Here is a 21627-nt window from a genome sequence, read left to right on the forward strand (position 1 = left end):
GATCTGACTTGGTCCCTCTTGCACACAACCTAAAGGGTCCTCCATGGAAGCTTCTGGGGAAAGGTAGAGAGCTGACAGAGGCAGGGAAAAATGGAGATCTCATCCCCAGTAAGCTGGATCCCATCCACCTTGCTCACCATCCTCCTCCGTCTGCACCACCAGCTCCTCACTCTCCATGCGGCCCTCGGGGTTAGACAGCAGGAGCCGCAGTCGGATGGTCATAAAGGGCCTCAGACCCCGGAGGGTGTAGTGGGAGGACGTCTGGATGACCTCCTCGGCCTCGTACTGCTGCTGGTTGAACACATACTGGTACTGCACCGTCAGGTTGTAGCTGTGGCAGCGAGTCACGGCATAGCCGAAGGGTTCCCACTGCAGGGTCAACTGCCGGGCACGGATGTCCACGATCTCGACATTCTGTGGGCCATGCACAGGGTCTGCAAGACACACATCAGACAGAGATGCCGTGAGGAGAACAGCAGGAAGGCAAAGGGATGATCGGTAACCACGTCAGAGATCGAGGCTGCTCTTCGTGATTACTGCCTCATGCGGTGAAATTTTCATGGTGGTTTTTTCTTTTCTTTAAAAATGTCCCTTTCTTGCTTAAAGATGTGCATCTAAAGGAAGACATGAATATATGAAGTAACCATATATATCTCTTGTCGGATAACTGACAGATGTAAAAATAAGTGTCAAATCGTGCTATTTTTAGGGCCTCACCAGGGCACCCTAAAGAACCATCCTGTATATCACCAACTATACACAAAGCACTTCCAGAATGTGTACCATCAACGATATACGTGACACTTCTGGGATATACTCCTATCACCAACTGACCTCACACTTTTGGGACATACTTCCTGAGTACAATCACCTGTATACATAATACTTCCGGGATATACTTCCTGAGTTCCATCAACTCCACACACAACACTTCCGAGATATACTTCCTGTATACCACCAACTGTACACTTATTACAGGATATACTAATGGGGATGGCCATGGGAGCTATGGCGTGTCTCCTTATATTGAATTCAACCACACCCTCCCTGTCTTGTTAACAGAAGCCAGATGCACATGTTGGAAGTAGAGTCACATCCTTGATTGACACCAGTGTATCCACTGTGCACCATGAACTCTGCCTCAGAGTTTCCCTTTCATTGTTAACACCAAGCAGCACATTCTGTATCCTTCTTTTCTTCTAGTTTCTCCAAGAGCATTCTCTCACCAAGAGCTCTGACAATACTCTGATATCTCAGTGTTGTCTCCCATTCATCTCTAACCATTGATCTATAATATCAGCTATGCCTTACTTTTTTGTTGTATTTTTCTAGATTAATTTTCATATGGTTATCATAAAGGTGATATACACAGGGGTTACAGCTACAGAAGTCAAACAAAGGATACATTTCTTTTGGGATAATGCCACCTCTTCTCTTATTATCTCCCAGGTTTTTCCTCCTATCCCCACCCACAAGTTGCATAGTTCATTTTCTACATAGTATCTAGTGAGTCTGACTGCTGCATTTGATCACTCTTTCTCCCTCCATTTCTGTGCCCCTTTACCCTCCCAAAGATATATAAACAAACATAAAAGACGAAAAAGATACATACAGTGAACAAACACAACCTCTTCAATTATTGGTGCTGGCAAATCTGAGCAGCCATATGCAGAAAACTAAAAATTGATCCTAGCCTTTCACCATGTACAAGCATCAATTCAAAATGGATCAAAGACCTCAATGTTAAACCTGAAACCTTGAAACTGTTACATGATAGAGTAGGAGAGACACTGAAATTCATAAGCACAGGCAAAAAATTCCTGAACAGAGTCCCAGGGTCACAACAGATTGGAGAGAGACTCAATAAATGGGACTACCTAAAAATAAAAAAATTTCTGCACAGATAAAAGCATAGCTACTAAAGTAGAAAGACAGCCAATCAACTGGGAAAAGATATTTACCAATAATACATCAGACAAATGCTTCATATCCAGTATCTACAGGGAACTCAAGAAACCAATCCCACCCAACAAACCATCCACTAAATGGGAAAAGGAACTAAAGAGAGACTTATCAAAAGAAAAGGTCAAAATGGCAGAAAAACATATGAGAAAATGCTCATCATCCATGGTCATAAAGGAAATGCAAATAAAAACAACCCTAAGATACTACCTTTCCCCAACTAGAATGGCCAATATTCTGAACTCAGACAACAACAAATGCTGGCGGGGTTGTAGAGAAGGAGGAACCCTACTGTACTACTGGTGGGAATGTAAACTAGTTCTGCCACTCTGGAAGGGACTTTGGAAGTTTCTTAAAGAACTGAAAATAGACCTTCCCTATGATCCCACCATACCACTTCTGGGCATCTATCCTTAGCGTTATAACCCAGAATATGATAAGGAAACCTGCTCAGTCATGTTCATTTCTGCATTATTCACAATAGCCAAGTGATGGAAACAACCCAGATGCCCTTTTGCAGATGAATTGATACAAAAAATGTGAGATACACACACACACACACACACACACACAATGGAATTCTACATAGACAACAGACAAGATAAAATAATGTCATTCACTGGGAAGTGAATGAAATTAGAGTGAATCATGTTGAATGAGACAAGTTAAGACCAAAAGAACAAAAGGCTCATGGTATCCTTAATATGTGAATATTAGATCCAAACAGTACAACAGCGATGACTCAATATTTGGGTACCCAAGGTTATGGACATGGTCTTGGAGATATAAACATAACCACAGAGACATAAAAATCTATGATGGGTTATATACTCTATAGACATAATGTTTTATTACGTATATTAATATGTATCTATGACATACAATTCCTCCGCTTAACTTTAATTATGTTCTAAAATCTATGTGCCAGTGATTGTATATAGAAATCCCCTTCTTGAACACTTGTTTGTTAAACATGACTTTTGAAATATGATGTAAAAACAATCAAACTTAATAAATTCTTTAACAAAAAAAGAAATTAAAAAAACAGCAAAAAAGAAGTACTGTTATTTCTATTTCTTAGAGTTCATTTTATATGATCAGCTGCACATAGACATTGTATCTTTGTGTGCTACTAAGAATATTTTCTTTTAATCTCATCTATGATAACTGTGGTTTGTTTGTCTTGTAATCATAGGAATAATAATTAAAATAGGGTTAACTATGATGGCACAGTCCTGCAATGCCAGTTATTTTGGAGGCAGAGATTAAGAATAGTATAGTTTAAGGCCAGCTTCCTCTCTACGAAGAAAAAAAACGTGCAAGATTTCTCTTCTCAACTAATAAGCCAGCATGGGGGCACATGCATGTGATCCTAGATATAGAGGAGGCATAAATGAGAGGATCAATGTCTGAGACTTTGCCCTTCATCCCCAGAAAATGATATCAAAATACCAGCTAAATCACAGAAAGGCTGTGTGAACGGCTAAAGTGTCAGAGCACCTGCTGAGCAAGCATAAGATGGTGGATTCAAACCCTAATAACACACATAGTTAAAAAAAAAGCAAATCTCAATATAATGTCACATGTTGTATCCATCCTTCATTTTATAAATGGCATATGTAAGATGATGCTCTAAGGAGTCCATTATCTATTCTGTCCATTCTCTCTCAGAACAGTTAAGGTATGGCTGCCTCCACCCCGATGCAGAAGGAGAAGAGGAAGGGCCTCTTGGTGGAAGCTGAGTCCCCTGCTCTCATGAGGAAAATGTGACTTGTGTCAGAGACTAATCAAGAAATATATTTCTCAGAATCATCAGAGAGCTTGGTGAGCCAGCCTAGAGCTGTTCACGGGGCTGCAGGCCTGAGGCTGGGAGGAGGTGAGAGGCTGTGGGGAGGTGAAAGGCTGCAGGGAGGTGAGAGGCTGTGGCCTTTTACTAACACAGTCACCCGAGAATTTCTTGTTCATGCTCACAAGTTCTTTGTTCGTAAGGCAAGCCAGTGTTTCAAAAACCATTGGAGGAGTTTGAGAATGGGACATTAAACAAGCGGTCTCTGCAGGCCCAGGTGAAATAGGAAGTCCGGTATTTGGGTGCTGGGCCAGGCTTGATTATCCTACGCTGGCCCAGGCAGCCGTGAATACAGCTGTGCAGGTGTAAGGACAGTGAGAGCTGCTTGCTGAGGGAATCCTGAGCACCCTCACCACCCCTGTCCAGCTGGAGCCTTCCCACGGGCACAGATGCCAGAACCATGCTGGCAGCAAAGCTGCCTCTGCTGCCCAGATGTCGCAAGTGCCTGCAAAACCAATTCCAGACCCCAAGGACACAACCACCACCCTTCTCCCTTCATGACTGAGTAAAAACAGCCACAGACAAGACTCACTTAAGCCCAAAGCAAAGACCACATTTTGTAAAGCTTAAAATCCACTGTATTCCATGGGATTCATAAGGTCTGAGATCTCTAGTGTGACCTTGAAACACAGAGAAAAAAATATGGACAAAGATGATTGGGAGGGGGTGGGGAGAGGGAAATGGGGACAAAAACATGAAAAGGGGTATCAATGAGTGAGAAGGAATGTACCTACTATCTGGCGAATGTAACTGTAACCCCTCTATATATTACCTAGATAATAAAAGATAAAATTTAAAATATATAGACAAAACATCACCAGTGGAGCAACAGGCCAAGTGTCGTTTTTATCTCAAGTCATTACAGGAATCTGAAGAGAAAGGACTTCCAGCCCATTTGACACATGAGGAAACTAAGGTTCAAAAGGGTCTAGGAAAACAAATTTAAAAAACAGGGTATTGAACTTGTGTCTATCTGACCCTATACTTATTGTGCAAGGCTTTATTAGGAGTCTGCTGAATGGATGCATGCTGAACTTTATAGTTCTCCAGTGACCTACAAGGATATGTCACTATTAGTGCATGAGAACAAACCAAGGCTCAGTGAGATGCAAAGATGGATCAAAAGTCACACTGTAAGAAGCAGAGATAAAGTCTGGGAAAATCTAAACATGCTATGTCTTCTCTTTACCATAATATCTCCAGATGTGAAGCCTGCTGTAAGCCATCAGAAGCTGGGGAGACCTGGGAGAAGTTTTCAAGAAAGCCCATCTGTCAGGTATCTGCGCTCCAGTAGCTCATATCTACAATCCCAGCTACTCAAGAGGTCTGAGAATCATGGTTCAGAGCCAGCCTGGACAGAAAAATCTGAGATACTTTTCAAATAACCAGCAAAACAAAGAGCTGGGAGTAGAGATATAGCTTAAGTGGTAGAGCACCAGACGTGATCCAAAAAGACAAGGGAGAGCATGAGGCCTTGTGTTCAAGCCCCCATTCTCAGTACCAGCACACACAAAAGAAGGCAAAAAACAAACATGAAAAAAAAACCCTGCAAGGCAAATTCTGAGTCTTACTGAGTTGGAAAGCAATGCTGGAACTTACGCACATTTTGTACTCATAACTGCTCTGACCTCCTCCACCTAAGGCTGGTTTGTTTATTCTTTACTTTCCCTGCAGCTCACCTGCACAGGTGTATACATAAACAACTGTATATTCCTCTTAAAGGAAGAAATGTCCAGGGTTGCTTTTCAAAGAGAGTAAGAGAAGTTTTAAGCCTGACACACAAGGAAGAGTCTCCTTCCAAAAGAGGGAAGTTGGGACACACACACAGGGGAAAGGTACTTGTTCCCTCCAAAGTAACAAGATGGATTGCCAGACAAGGCTGGAAGCCAGACGTTGACCCTCCCATCTAAATGAGCTTGGACAAGAGTACTTTATCCAGGAGCCTCCATCTCCTCATCTATAAAAGTGGAAATTACAACACTAACCTCAGAGGGCTGCTAATGAGCATAAAATGAACTGTAAAGAGAGAAAACTGCATTTCCCTAACAGTGGGTGTTGCTTTTATACAGAATTGCCTTTGTTGGAGAAAGGCCTTAAGATGCTTGTTTGGAATACTGCACTTCCAGCCCTTGGTCTAGGTCATGTCAAATCTCCAGAGAAGACCTGCACACAGTCCTTGCATTGAGTAGGGGGAGAAATGGGAAGGATGGACCAATAGACCAAGAGTGGGAGAATGCTGGGGGAGACAGAATGTGAATGCTCGTCATGTGACTCCTAGACTTTCAAAGAGATTTTCAAAATGCCATGAAGACGTTCGCTGTGACTAGATCTCCTGTGGATCTGGGAACACCATGGTCCAATAACACATGTCCTGGGGACATGTACAGGTGTGCACATGGGTGTTAAACACCACAACTCCAGGTACTGCCAAGAACTTGGAAGATAATTTCAAGGTTTTACAAGCCATGGCAGTTAAGTTCTTGAAAGAGTTCTAAGCTAAAATGCAAACAGGCAAGCACGACTCTGTCAGTCCTGTAGGTAAGGTGCATGTAGCTAAACTCCTATCCGCCAGAGTTTGCAGTTATATGCCATGTGTAACCATTTACCTTTGGAAAATAACTTTCGGTATTATTTATTTATTTTTACTACCTTCAAGTAGTCGTACAAAGGAGTTTCCATTGAACAAAGCTATTTGTGAGTGAATACACTACCTTTCAACCTTCTTTACTCATCCCTCTCTCACCCACTTCTTCTCACCCTCCCTCTTCTTTATTTTGGAGGCTACACATTTGATTCTCCACTGCACACTGCCCCTCTTTTCTTTATGACAGGAAGGTGAATCTTAGGATGGAGGGGGAAAAAAAACTTATCCAGGCTCACACAGCCATGCCCCCAATTCTTTGGGCTTGCAGGAAGCTATGCAATTATGGTCACACTTCACATTTGTCATACTGCCCAGGAACTGTTTGTTCATTGATCTGTCCTCTAGGCTACCAGGATTGCCAACAGGAAGGCACAGGGTTTGTTAAGGGGACTTCTTGGTGAGGACACCAGATGGTGACATATTCAGGGGAAGCTGTTTAACTATCCCTGATTTTGTAGTCTCTGCCCTATCCTTCCTCTACAACATACCGGAAGGGTCTCAGAGGCAAGTATTCTTATCTGCATTCAAGCAAGAGGATGTCCTGAAATCCCACACATAGAAACTAGTTTTCAGAATGTGTGCAAGCATTCGTGTTTTCAGCTTGACCCTCCTAAACCTCAGCTGCAGAACCACACTTCTGCTCCAGTAATTGCCTTCCACAGGCAGAGTCTCTGGTTTACATTCAAGTTGGCACAAACAAGTTGGAAATTGCTGAGAAAGCCTTGTGTGTGCAGTAGAGATTGGTTTGTTGGATTTATATCCCTCGTGTAAATATGTCCAAGCCTAAAGCCTATGGTCTTTGCCTCCAGATAAGGCCCTGTCCATATGACCTTCTTGAAGAATGGCCTATAGGCCAAAAAGACAGCAAATAGCACACAGAAAGAGGGTAGCTCATCCAGAAGCTGAAAAATAGCCTCTCCTAGAAAATCAAAGTGGCGCATGTGCCAGGTGTGCTTTCTCATGACTTTATACTGGGCCACTGGGATCCTCTCTTAAGCTCTGCATTGGTCCTCTTCACACATTCTTCCTTCCAGATCAAAGACATGGCAGCCATCGAGGTGAGCTCGTCTGGTCCCTGCTCTCCCATCTATGCACCTCCTCCCCATTCTCCATGGCAGGTCCTCCTAAAGTTCCATTTTCATCCTGAAGTAACAACTTAGGTAGAAAGAACCTGAGCCCAACCTGTAGCTAGTACCTTTCAGCCTTCAAGTCCCCCTCCCTGCCTCCACTTCTGCTCTTCGCATCCTACACTGCTCAAGCAAAGTGTGATCTCCTGGATCTCCCCACTTCTGCCCATGCCACGAACCAAGTGAAGTCCTCAGGTCCCAGCTCCAAGGATGTCTTCGTTGGAGTCTCCAATGTCTCCTTTGCCCATAGTGAATACCATGAACTCGGTTTGCTTGAACACTCTAAGATGCTTGTGCTATGTCATTTATGAATTTCAAAGGATCTGTTTCCGTGTTTAGGTTGTGTGTACCGGTGAATACGTAGATCCCTTCCTTTTTAAAACTTGAATCTACAGCTAACAGATTGTCATGTACCTATATATACATTCAAATCCACCAAGTAAGCAATGACTATCAAACCAGGACCAAAGTCCCAATATACTACAGGGGTGACAAGCAAAGGGGGATGAATCTTGGGTGTTTTCACACTCCGATTGTTAAGAGTTAAATCAGACATAGTTCCCTTTTTCTTGCTGTCTATGGATTTGCTTCCATCTTTTCTGTCAAAGGCAACAGCCAAAGAATCTTCTAATGACCTTAATCAAGGCAGAAGCGCTTATTAAAAAAGGAGCAGCAAAGCAGATTTCCAACTCATAAATTTGTTACACATTCCTCTTTGAATGCAGAGTTGGCTGGGACATGTGTACTGTTCAAAGTTGAACCTAAATTGAGGTAATTTGGGGCATGGGGCTGAAACTGTGGAAGGTGGATAGCTTGTATGTAAAATTAATTTTGTATCCATTTGGAAATGCAATTTGAGTTCCTTTCAAATTAAATTGCAATGGAGTCCTAGGCAGCTAGAAACATGATTGCTGACATAATTTGATACTGCAAGAGCAGTAATACATTGACAGTTCTATGTGACCACTAATCTGCAATTTTTGCATGAAAATGAGACACGAAGGGAGGGGGGAAAGGTAAGAGGAACAAAAGGAGAATCTATCTTCTAGCACCATCCAATCCCCACTCTGGTTTATTTTCCAGCACCTCTAATTTATTGCAGATGCCGGGGGGAGCACAGGTGGAGAATAGAATAAAAATTTGTTGAGATATTACCAAAAAGACATTTTAGGAAGGTAGCTCTGTGTGTGTGTGTGTGTGTGTGTGTGTGTGTGTGTGTGTGTGTGTGTGGTGGTCTGTGTGTGTGTGTGTGTGTGTGTGTGTGTGTGTGTGTGTCCCATGTCCCACTGGTACTGGGTCTTGAGCTCTTAAAGTCAAGGTCTTTTATTCTTTCTTAATTTTTTCTGCTCAAGGCTGATGATATACCATCTGAGCCACACCTTTATTTCTGGCTATTTTTGCTGGAACTAAGTCCCTTGGTTTTTCTCTCTGGGATGGCTTTAAATCATGATCCTCCGATCTCAGCTTCCTGAGTACCCAAGATTACAGAAGTGAGCCACCAGCATCCAACAAAACAATGAAAACCATCAGCATTTCAAGCACATTACTTTCCTGGTTGAGGAGGTGATCAGCTGACATTTTCCAGTGGCAATGCCACAGAGGGGGTAACCACAGACTTTATCTACAAGCCAGATAGCCAAGGTTATTGGCTTCCCCTTGGTCTACATCTATTCCTAGCAAAACAATTGACCTTTTATGTTGTCACTTCAACCAAGCGGGAACCATCCCGAGTCTGTGGTTATGTAGGACCATTGAGGATTCCATGCAGGAACCCATCTCTAAGTTGGATGGGCATAGCTCTCTCCTAGTTTTCCTTGTGTAACTTAGGACAAGGTCAGTTGTAGGACTGGGTGCATAGCTAGCTGGTAAATTTCTTGCCTAGCATGCATGAGGCCCTGGAGTTGTTCCCATCACCACTGGAAAAATATAAAAACTAACAAACAACAAAAAACCCCCTCAAGCCAACCAAATAAATAGTGAATTTTCTGATTTATATGCTTTGAGTATCTTCAGTCTTACTAATTGCAATACTGAGTCACATCCCTGGCCCTTTTATAAATTCAGTTATTTTTCAAGCAAAGCCTCTTGTACTTTTGCCTGGGGCCAACTTCAGACTGCAATCATTTTACCTACAGCCTGTGGCATAGCTGAAATCAAAGGCTTGAACCAGCACATCAGGTTTATTAATTAAATAAAGACTTGCTGATGTTTTTTGGTTTTTTTTTTTTTTTTGCAGTGGTTGACCTTGAACCATGATCAGCTAATCTTCGCATTTCAAGTAGGTAGGATTTAGCCATTGTGCCTGGCACAGATAATTCTTTATATACAGAGGTTAGCCAGAGGTTGCCAAACTTTGTCAGTTGATAATGCCCTTAGTGTTTCTGTAATCCCCCCACACCCCGCCCTGACACACAGGTGCTGGCTCAGCATAGCTTAAGAAGTATTTATATCTTAGCCTCTTACAAGTGGTTTGAGAAAACAATACACAGGAAAACAAAACAAAAAAAAAAGCACTCCATTTTCACCAACCATGAATAGCTAATGAATGGGGGTACCTGTTGAACACGGCACAACATTCCAAACTGTGGCTTCAGATTGGTCACTGCCAGATTTCACATCTGTTCTCTATGGATAATTGTGGATTATCGTTTCATTTTATCCCGGCCACTGCACAAAACCTGGCTTTTACAAAGACAGGATAACAGCAAGGCAGGCTGCCCGATCAGGCTCACGTGGGAACTGTGTCCCACCTCAGGGGAGCACTTGGCATGGCGTCTGACTAGGTGTGTGGCTATTTCCACAATGGTTTCCAAGGACTCCCAAGTCCGGGGAATCCTCATCCATCTCAGCACACAGATTAAGAACCAGAACTATTAACAGCACTGGGGGGGGGGGGAGTGTCATACCAGTAAAAGTATTTTTGATTATCTCCTAACAACTGATGCAGGAGCCACTGCCTGAATTTTCATAATGTTCCATGTCCTTCTTTCCCTTCCCCAGAATCTCACACATCTAAATTCCCATTTTCCCCATTACAATCTTCTCCCCAGCGCTGTCTCAAACCCTTGCCACCCCTCTCGGCTCTACTTGGATTGTGGCTGAGCTCCAAAGTCAGACGGTATAGCCATAGCTCCTGACACAACAGTGTTCCGATGCTGAGAATAATGAAATGGACACAGACACAAGATACAGCCTGGAAAGAAAGCCTTAGAATGTTTTAAAAAAATTACTTTTGTGGCAGAGGAAATCGAGTTGCAAAGAGAGAAGCAATCTCTAAATTACATGGTTTCAGTTTCCAGGGTGTAGGGGAGAAACTCAAGACTCTCATGTCTTCTGGGCTTCACTTCAATTCATCCCTAATTCATGGCAAGTCTTCCTGTCCACTGAAAAGAGGGGAGGAAAAAAGAAATAAAAAGAATTTTTTTTAAACCAGGGGAGGAATAAAACTGATGGTCAAAAGCCACATCACACAGGGACCCCGCTAAGGTATGAAACATTCTGAACACTTTTTAATTCTCCTGACTGTGAAGAAGGCCAGCACTAAAAATTCAGCAAGAATTTTTCTGAGCATCCATTGTGAGCTCTGCTTGGAAAGCCCCATTGTAAATCAGATTGTTTCTATAGTATATACAACAAACAAAAATAATACTTTCTACTTGGACTCTGAACTCTTCTGAACTCTTCCCCTTCCTTTCATTTGGAGACTTTTTAGTGTTTTTTTTTTTAATGATTATTTCTATCTGGGGCTTTTTAAAGCTCAGGCTGCTCACAACTGAGAACTCCCTCACCCGGGGACATTCTTGATCTCTGAGGGAATGGAATTAATCTATGGACACTGATCAGGACTGCTGGACCTTGACGGGACCTGCTGTGTCAGCAACCCCAGAAGTGCCTACCGTGTTATTTTATGATGTCCAAAGCTTTATTCTTTGAAATGTACAAAAGGATCATTAAATTGAAGGAGCATTTTCAAATTTAAAAGAAAAAGAAAACACTATCAGTTAAGGAAGGCTTAGTGTCTGTCTGGCCTCATGTGGGACTTTACCTGGGTAAAAAGAGAATGGATGTAATGAATGAAAGAAAACCTGGTACAACAGGGAAGGTGGTGAATGAGATGCAAGAAGCCATATTTGTCTTCCTATTGTCTCTCCATCATAGATTCTCATCTATGATGCCTGATTTGGAAACTTGAGTCAAAAGGGACAGGTTGAAGTATAACACATTTTGTGGACTCACCATGTTAGCTCTAGCAAACAGTCATCTTTCTTCACAGGGTGGTCAAGGTACCCACTCTCTTTCCTCTTTGACTTTCAACTTGGATTTGGCCTTCAGAGGCAAGATTCAACACACTCATTCGTTTATGCTTAAGCTGGTGTATCTGCTTGTCTAATCCAGGCTGTGAGCTCAGCCAGGCACGGTCCAGGCTGAGTCGAGCTCAGAGCTGTTCCACACCTGGTAATTCCTGAGCCTCAGTTGACTGAGCAGCAGCTTACCCAGACACATTCTCCCCATGGTGGATATGCCAGGGTCAGGTCATCCTGTGCAAAAGCTCTTAAGGCTTCACTCTGGTCAGATCTTCTGACACTGCCAAAGCAAGTCACAGAGGCAAGTCCCACACCAATTGGGCCACTTCCCCCTGTGGGAGGAGAGAATGGTGATGGGAACAAATAGTTGTTGAATGATAACTCAAACCTTCTAGATCAATATGTGTTCATGTGTTAGTTACCAGGACTGGCCCACACTTCCTTCCACAGTCCTGGTATCGCTCATGGAAGAAAGGGAAGTCTGCCTATGAAGCAGGTGTCTGAAGAAGCCAGGAGATTCTGCCAAAATCCTAGGGCACATCCACATAGACTGTGAAAAAATGCACCTCTGTGGGGGCTGACTTGCAGAAGGCACGCTGGCCTTTGACATCCTTCTCAGCCCCCTGAAATGAATCTACTGATCCAGCAGAGAAACCTGTCAGATGAGAAACCAATGAGATCACCTCCCAAATGCCTGCCTAGAACACACTGCTTTATACATACTGATGGAGAGAGCCTCTGTGCAGGTATCAAAACCTCTGGAGTAGGCTAACATTGTAACCACTCCAAAGATGATCTTGTGCTAATATCTGGGACCTGTGAATATCTGACAGGACAAAAGGGAACGAGCTGTTAAGGATCTGGAAGGGCAGGATTATTTGGGGTTATCCAGAAGGGCTCAGGGAGACACAAGGATCCTTAGAGTCAGGGAGGAGAGATAACACTACTCTGATGTATTGGAGATGGAGGAAAGAGTTCCAGGCCAAAGAATGCAGGTGGGCAGCAGTGGGAAAAGGCAATCTGGAAACCTTCTTACATAAAGCTTACAGAAGCTACAGAAGAGACACACAGCCTGGTTGACGTCTTTTAGGCTTCTGAGCTCCATAAAAATATTTAAAATGATATTTATCATGTAACCCTTTTACTAATTACAATAAAAAAATTTAAAAAAAAGAAAGGGTATCAATGTATGTGAATTAATGCACCTTCTATCTGGCAAATATGATGTAACCCTTTTATTAATTACAATAAAAATATCAAAAAAAATATTTAAAATGTTGACACTGTTGTCTGTGTTTTTTGTTGTTGTGTTTTGCATAATTCTGGGGCCTAAACTCGGAACCTGGGCCCTGTCCCTAAGCTTTCCTTACTCCCAGGCTAGTACTTTACCATTTCCAGCTTTTGGGTGGTTAAGTGGAGATAAAGAGTCTTGTGGACTTTCCTGTCATGGCTGGGTTTGAACCCAGATCCTCAGATCTCAGTGTCCTGAGTAGCTAGTGTTACAGGCATGAGCCACCATCATCCAGCAGTAAAGTCATGTTGCTTTAAACCACTGAGATCATGGTGACTTGTTACAGCAGCCAATAAGAAACTGATACAGTCCTCCCAATCGTTTTTTGCAAATTTATTTCTGTATTTTAAAGATCTCCCCCTATCTACTATAGACACAGTATTTTGAGTACATACAGTATTTTTTCATAAATGTCCTTTTGCTTAAATGTATTTTTGTAAGACATATGCCATTGTTTACCATGGGTGACTTTTAAGCATGCAAATTTAGAATATGTTACAGCTCCTTCATCTTTCAGCTACTCTGTACACTGTGTCGTAGCAGCCTATGCTGCTCTGTGCCTTCAGCCCATCATCTCTGGTCACTGCATGGGTATTTCAGGATATACATTCTCCATAACTGGTCAACTTCCTGCCCATTTCGCTATGGATTAAACCACTCAGATGTAGGAGGTTGCTTGTCACTGGTAAATATATAATCATTCCTGACTGTGACTTACTCATTCTTTTCCCTCATTCCTCACCGTGCACAAGCAAGCAACCTTCTAATGTATTTTTACTTCATGTTTCTCCTCTCTCTCTCTCTCTCTCTCTCTCTCTCTCTCTCTCTCTCTCTCTCTCTCTCTCTCTCTCCCTCCCTCCCTCCCTCCCTCCTTCTCTCTCTCTCTCTCTCTCTCTCTCTCTCTCTCTCTCTCTCTCTCTCTCTCTCTCTCTCTCTCTCTCCCCCCCCCTCTCTCTCTTTCGTCCTATAGCAGGAAGCTGGTGGCTCAAGACTGTGGCCCTAGCTACTCAGGAGGCTGAGATCGGATATGGGGATCATGGTTTGAAGTCCACTTAGGTAGATAAATCTGAGAGATTCATATCTCCGTCAAAAAGCTAGAAATAGAATGGTGACCTATGTGGTACAGTATCATCCCTGAGTGACAAAGGTAAAGAAGAAAGCTCAACTTCTGAGTTCCATCCTCAGTATATCTATCAAAGGGAGAGAGAGAGAGAGAGAGAGAGAGAGAGAGAGAGAGAGAGAGAGAGAGAGAGAGAGAGAGAGAGAGAGAGAGAGGAGGGAGGGAGGGAGGGAGGGAGGGAGGGGGAGGGAGGGAGGGAGGGAGGGAGGGAGGGAGGGAGGGAGAGAGAGAGAGAGAGAGAGAGAGAGAGAGAGAGAGAGAGAGAGAGAGAGAGAGAGGAGAGAGAGAGAGAGAGAGAGAGAACTGTTATGGTACATTTTGATATTCACAGATGTGGTGCTGAGCTCTTATTTTTGTTAATTTCTTCCTTCAGCACCATGATTCAAGTATTATTTTCTATGGGTTTTAAAAATAAAATCCTATCAAATATTCTTGCTGACATGGGTGTGGTACCAGACACAAGCAACTTCTCATCATCCTCTCCCAATCCCACTGAGACACACACACTTCAGCTTAAGAAGCCCTTGCCCAGTCAGGTTACAAAGTCACTCTTCAATATGCTTTTCTAGATTTGCATTTTGTATTGATGTTTTAGGTCTTCTCAAGTCCATCTTGGGTACAATTATTCCTTTGTAATTCCCTTTAATTTCCTTCAGACAATGGAAAACCTTCCTTTAAACGATTCTTATCTAGTTCATCTGTGGAGTCAACTATGTACTGTGCAATTTCCACCTACAAACCTGATTATCAAACTGGCTATTTTGCCCTATTAGCCCATTGGTCTATTGCAGCTTAACATTTTGTAGTTTTAGGTCTACAAAACATATATCAGGAACATTCGTATGATCTATTGATAGAATTATGTGATATCACATATGTACTGACATGTTCTTGATATTATAGATTAGTATTGGTACCAACTATGGGGCTTACATTGAAAGAGGAGTTTACCAAATTCCTTAAAAAATGTAACACAATTTTCACTGGCATTGCTTTCAATTTATAAATAAGTTTGGGGATGAGTTTCTTTGTGTAACATGAGCATGAACCCTCTTATTCTGTTTTTCTCACAATTCTTTCATTAGTTTTTAAATCCCTCTCTGCTGAGATTTGATGTACTTTGGGGTTGCTTAAATCTTAAACATCTGATCATTGGTTTCAAAATCCCATAAACTGGACTTCCTAGCTCATTATCACTGGTATGGATGCCTGCTGTTGTGTCATCTTCCATATGGCAAACGTGAACTATCAATAGTCACTACAACTTTTATTGTGATTGATTTCAAGAGGTTTATCATATCATGTAAGCAATAAGTTGTATTTCTTTAGAAACTTTCCATGGCATTTTTCCCTTTCATTTAAAACATAGGCCAAAAAGTCCAGTATTGATTGAACTAGCAGCTGTGGTACTGATTTTATTCTGTTCTTCCTCTAGCTCTGAGAAGAATTATGCCCACATGTTCCACATAAGTAGAATGATTGCAGTAGGAGTTTAGTTTGTGAATCGTGACAATTAAAAAAACAAACAAAAAATAAACAGTTTTCAGCCAGATGCTGGTGGTTCACGCCTGCAATCCTAGCTAATCAGGAGGCTGAGATCTGAGAATCATGGTTCAAAGCCAGCCTGGCCAGGAAAGTCCATGAAACTCTTACCTTCAATTTGAAGATATAAGTCTAGTAAACTGCTGCTTTGGCTTAAAATGACAGTCTTGAGCAAAATTGCTCAGGGACAGGACCTCAGCACTGGTTCAAGCCCTATAACTGACAAAAAATGTTTCCATATTTTCTTTTTTACTCTCCTTTTTAAAAAAAAGTTTATATTATCTTTAATAGTTGTGCAAAGGAGTTGCCATTTAAGAAACCTGTGTCACTCTTGCTTAGTTTCTTTCACTCGAGGTTAGTATTCTACCACTTGATCACACTCCCATGTCTATCTTTCTGCTATTTAATTGGATAAAAGAGTGTTCTGAACTTGTTGGTCTAGGCTTGATTAGAATCAGAATCTTTAGCTATTGGCCTCCTGAGTAAATAGGATTTATTAGAGCCCAGTTAGTTGGTCTATGTTTTCTTAACTTCTATGCTTTTTTTAATCTAAATTTATTGTCCAATATTAGCTTTGCAAAAGGAACAAAAAACCTTTTTGCTTCATGCTCTAGAAAAGGAACTTGGCATAAATTATAAATTAAATCTTCTCTACAAGTTTGGCAGAATTAACCTTCCAATCACACAGGCCTGATACTTTTCAGAAAGGCTGATTTACTCAAATGTTCTCTTTATCTTCATGCCAGTTTTCTCATTTCAAGTTTTTCTGTCATTATTACCACTTCCAAATTCAATGGCCTATAATTCATTATACACATATTTTTTTAATATTTGCGTCTATTGCATCTCCCTTTTATCAACCAGCTTCGTTTTTCAGTATGTTTTTCACAGGGCCTGCTTTTCTTTGATAACTCTTTATTCAGTTAATATTGGTCTTTATGTTATTAATTTCCTTCTTTGTTTGGACTTTTCATGATTGAATGCTATGGTTAACTCATTTCTCAGCATTTAAAGTAATTATAGATTCATAAGAAGTTGTAAACCAATGGACAGAAATATCCCAAACACAGCTCAGGCTCTTCACAATTCATGTGAAACAGAAAGATATTGCAGAAAGGAAATGACATGATCATAGACCAGAGGTCTTTGAGATTTCACCAGTTAGTTACACAGATATATCTTTGAACTTTTGTAGGTGCTTGTTTTTTTTTATCATCACATCACATGAAATCACAAATGTGTGAAGTCCAATATAACTGCCATGAACACAAAGACAGAGCTGATCTGTTGCAAGATTGCCTTATGGCTATGGTTGGCATATTATGAGATCCTTCCAAAACTCACACTGAAACTTAACCACTAACAAATGCAGTAGAACGAAGAGGACAGACCTATAGGAAGTGACCAGGCAGAGACTTGTGGGTTGGTTCAGTAAATTATGAAAGGGTTTTTGCTAGCAAGTTCATCTCTCTAGTGTCTCTGGTCCTATGCCAATGCAGAAATGAGATGTAAGTCCTCAACACACAGACACGCACACACAGATACACACACACACACACACACACACTCAGCTAACACCTTGCTCTTGGATTTAAGCAATGGTGAGAAATAAATTGCTATGATTACAAATCACCTGATCTGAAGTATTTGAATATAGCAACAAGAACAAGCTAAGACACTTGCACTAATCTACTCTACTCATATTCACTCACTCCTGTCTTCCATTTTCTATCCTTTTATGATTTGGGGGCTGTTACATCAATGAAATCACGTGATATATAGTATTTTACTAAGCAGCACTTTTCACTGACTACAACTCCTTTCCTCTTGCTCAGTAGTATTCCACAGCATGGGTGCCTCACGGATACCTTCATAACTCACTCATTGAAGGAGAATTGGTAGTTTCTAATTTGAGGTTCTCATAAATACATATACCGTGGAGATTTACCCCCATGCTTGTAGGAAGGTGTTGCTTTTAGTCCTCTGCAATGTTTAAGAGGATCATCACAACGTTCTTCAGGAATTTCATTCACAGTAATCAACTTAATTGACAAACTGCTTTCCAGAGAGCCTGTTCTATTCTCCCTTCCAAATTTCTACTAGCAACTTGGGATAGACACCATTTCCCTTCCCCCTCCCAGGGTTTGGTACTATTGTTTCTGCATGAACCATTCAGGTGTGGGTGTAGCAATATTGGATTACAGTTTGAATTCACCCTACCCTAGTGAATAGGATGCTGAAAATCTTTCCATTTGTCTTTGCTTGGTGGCTTGTTTGGCTGTGTGTCTGTATAATTCACTTGCTTAATTCATTTTTTTAGAGGAAGAGAAACAAATTATTTAAAGAGGATACAAATCTGTATCAAATGTTTTTCAATGGAGCCACCATGCACAATACAAAATTAAGTAGGAACAAAGAGTTTCTTTACTGCTTCTTTCTTTCTCCTTCCTGTTTTGAATTTGTTATTTAAACGCAGGCCAGACTTCTAAAATAAATCTAGTGTGCTTCATTATTGAAAATGGTATGTAGAATTTGCTGAATACACTGTACTGTGTTTTGATTATGTTTTGTTATGTGAGAATAGACACTGACCCCTTCATTTCTGATAATAGCCTGGAAAAAATTGGTAGACGAGCAAGCATTCTTAGTCCCTTTAAAAAAAATAAGGAGGGGAAGTGGCACTGTGGCTCAAGAGGTAGAGCATTAGTCTTGAGCTGAAGAGCTCAGGAACAGGGCCCAGGCCCAGAGTTCAAGCCCATGACCAACAAAAAATAAAAAAAAAGAGGGAAGGGGTGAAAATATGATAGAGGTAATTTGACCTATAGCCTGTTTGATTCTCACTTCCTGGTAAACTGCTTTAAATCACAGATTACCTGTACGTATGGTTTGCTCCTGTTCTACAAATAGATACATCATGGTTATTCACTCTGTGTTTTTGTTATGAGTTCCTTATAACCAAAACGTTTAGTAGTATGTATTTAGTTGTCAGATTCATGAGATCTTGAAAACTGTCTTGGGCCGTTCATTTCCAGTTTCATTATATGATATCTAAAGAACATGGTCTGTATGGTAGAAGATGATAGAATTCATAGGTTTCTTTTCATATGGCCTACAACATGTTCTATTTGTGTATCAACTGTAAGTGCATCCAGAAAAGTTATCCTGTGGGTTTAGCATTCCAGATATAAAACTCATTTAATCTTTAGCTTGCCAATATCTTAGTAAGCCAATACCTTGAGTCTTTTAGCGATATTTTCCAGATCTTCAAGATCTCTGTGGATTTTTGTCTGCTTGATATTATTGCTTCAATCGCATATCTCTTCAGCCATGAACTCATTTCCACCTTATGTAAAACAACAGCAACCATAATTTGCAAACACTTGTCCTATTCAAGTAAAGTGTTAGTATGTGCCAGACACACACTTGGTCAAGCACTTGCAGTTGGTCGTGCTTGCTTCCTGTGATCATAAGCTATCATGTCCCTGTTCTGCTGATGAGACAAGTGAATTCTAGAAGCAAAGTGACCGTGTCCTGAAGCAGCAGATATAAAGCTGGCCTCTCCATGTAGATCTTTCTGTGATGTCCAGTTGTCTAATGATTGTGTCTATGATTCAGAGCATTCACCTGCAAAAGGAAGAGACTTGGAGAAGATACAGTTCTTCTGAGGCCAAGACCAGACTTCTCATTTTCATCATCTGAGATAATATTACAGAGCTGCTTTGTCTGGGTAAGACCTTAATTCTCCGTTAAGTTGACCATGGCCATGACCTTCTCTTATTCTCTTAGCCACCAATAAGGTAGGTATGGAAATTTTAATATCATAGACTAAGAAAAGGGCTTGTGGTCCTAATCACAGTCCTAGATAGTGGTCTAGCATTCATAGCACACTTCCTAGAGAACTTGTTGTGTAGTCTTGGCTACGCACATTTGCCCATTTTATACATGCCTCTAATAGTCCATTGGCTAACTCTCTGGAATCTTGAAAAAAGTCTTCCATCCCTCTTACTTGAAGGATATATTTGAATGTGGAAAACTGCATCCCCCTTCCCTTTTTTCCCTAAGGGACTCAACACTTTTCTAATGGCCTCTGGCCATTATCAAGGACTCTCATACCACATGTTCATCTCTTCCTACGCTCCACCTCCCCATTTGCTAAAAAAGTTACCACACTCAGTCACATTGCCCAGCTTTTGCTGTTTCGAAACAGGAATGGGACACCAACCAATACAACTCGTCGTTACCCTGACTTTCCAGTCTCACCTGCTTTTTCCCTTCCCTTGGTTCCCTGGAGCCTGGGAAGAGCATAGTGAGCTAATGCTGTGTTCAGCTGCACTAAATGGCTTTCTATTATGGTTAGGGACCTCTGGAGAAATAAGGATGAGATCACTACATCTTTTGTTCTCAGAATAAAAAATAATAATGTGGCAAAAGACACCTCTAATCCTCTGTTTTAATTTGTTTTTATTGATCTCTGTGAAAATTAGGGAAACAAGTTTTCTCACTGCAAATGTTATGATGATGCATGGGGAGGCCCTAGTTACAAGAAATAATGAAGTTGGAGCTGTGCTATGGTAGGGCTTGGGAAAATGGTGGATGAAGAAATCCTAGAGAAGGTAAGAATACATGGAGGAAAAAAGATTTATCGTATATTAAAAGTTAACTCAGTCATGGGATCATGAGCTGCATGTATCATCAACAAGGCATTTTATGATGCTATCCTGCTCCTCACCTGGCAAATTGCTATCACATCAAGCTACTTTTTTTGTCTGGCACTTGTCACTTACAGAAATTATCTTGCTCATATATTTGTGTGATTGTGTGTTTGTGTGTTTTCTCCCCACCCAAGCCTGAAAATTAGATGAGAAAGAGCCAGATCTTTGTGTAATTGTTTTCTCTTATTTCTCCAAAAATCACAGTTGGGACATAATAGGGAGTCAAATGTTTGGATGGCTAGATAGATGAATGAAATAAATATTTTTATGCTTTCACAATGTTCTGTGGTTTCCAAGTTTCCTATACCACACAAATCATTTCTCTACTTACAAAAATAACTAGATTCACTTTAGCACAGCTTCTTTCTAGAAACCATACTTGTGTCCTCTGGCGCAAGTACTGCATTTCAGTTCCCATAGAATGCTGGACCACAGAGTAGACTCTAGGCCTTTTAATACTCACGTTTCATTTTTGTCTGCCCCATTGAACTGAAGGCTAATAATAGTGTTCAGCTTTAACTTCAAGAGCAGAAAATAACTTGGAGCCCAGGAGGTCTGATTTTCTTGTAGATCAGGATGGTCCCATATAGTGTAAGATCTAGCTATAGTCACAAAGGATATTTCAGAAAAATTCTACATCCTCTATACTGTATTTTTCTTTGCTTGAATGTCACCAGATATGTTTATGGCATGCCCAGGAATTTTACTGAACACACAGCCCTCTCACATGTGTTTCTGGGGCCATGGAGTAGCATTTATGCATTTGTATTTCCTAGCCAAGGGCTATCTACCTCAGGATGAGCCAGCAAATGGAGGATTTATACCTAGAGATTCCTTCCTTAGTTTTCTTGTCCTTGTACCTAGAAGATTGATCTTCATACCCAAAGAGTTCATTAGAAGAAGAGAAATTATATAACCTAGTCAGCAATTATAAAAAGATACCTAGATTGTTTATGAGTGTTTTTCTGAGATATAAGCAGATTTTTTTCTGCTTAACTAAGAGGCTCACAGAAATTCCTTAAAAAATGTAGCTAACTGAGCACTGGTGGCTTATACCTGTCATCCTAGCTACTGAGGAG

The 21627-nt window shown here is 41.1% G+C and overlaps 1 protein-coding gene across 1 annotated transcript in view; it reads right to left on the reverse strand.

The window, feature by feature from the left end:
* Nucleotides 1-21627, reverse strand: part of Ptprt (protein tyrosine phosphatase receptor type T) — a 679440-nt gene that overhangs the window by 352049 nt on the left and 305764 nt on the right. Inside the window, exon 7 of the mRNA XM_090352716.1 lies at nt 138-434. Within this exon, the coding sequence (XP_090208842.1) occupies nt 138-434 (297 nt within the window). The remainder of the gene's footprint in view (nt 1-137; nt 435-21627) is intronic.

The sequence above is a fragment of the Megascapheus bottae genome, chromosome 18 (assembly GCF_031878675.1).
Source record: "Megascapheus bottae isolate mThoBot1 chromosome 18, mThoBot2.hap1, whole genome shotgun sequence".
Classification (NCBI taxonomy): Eukaryota; Metazoa; Chordata; class Mammalia; order Rodentia; family Geomyidae; genus Megascapheus; species Megascapheus bottae.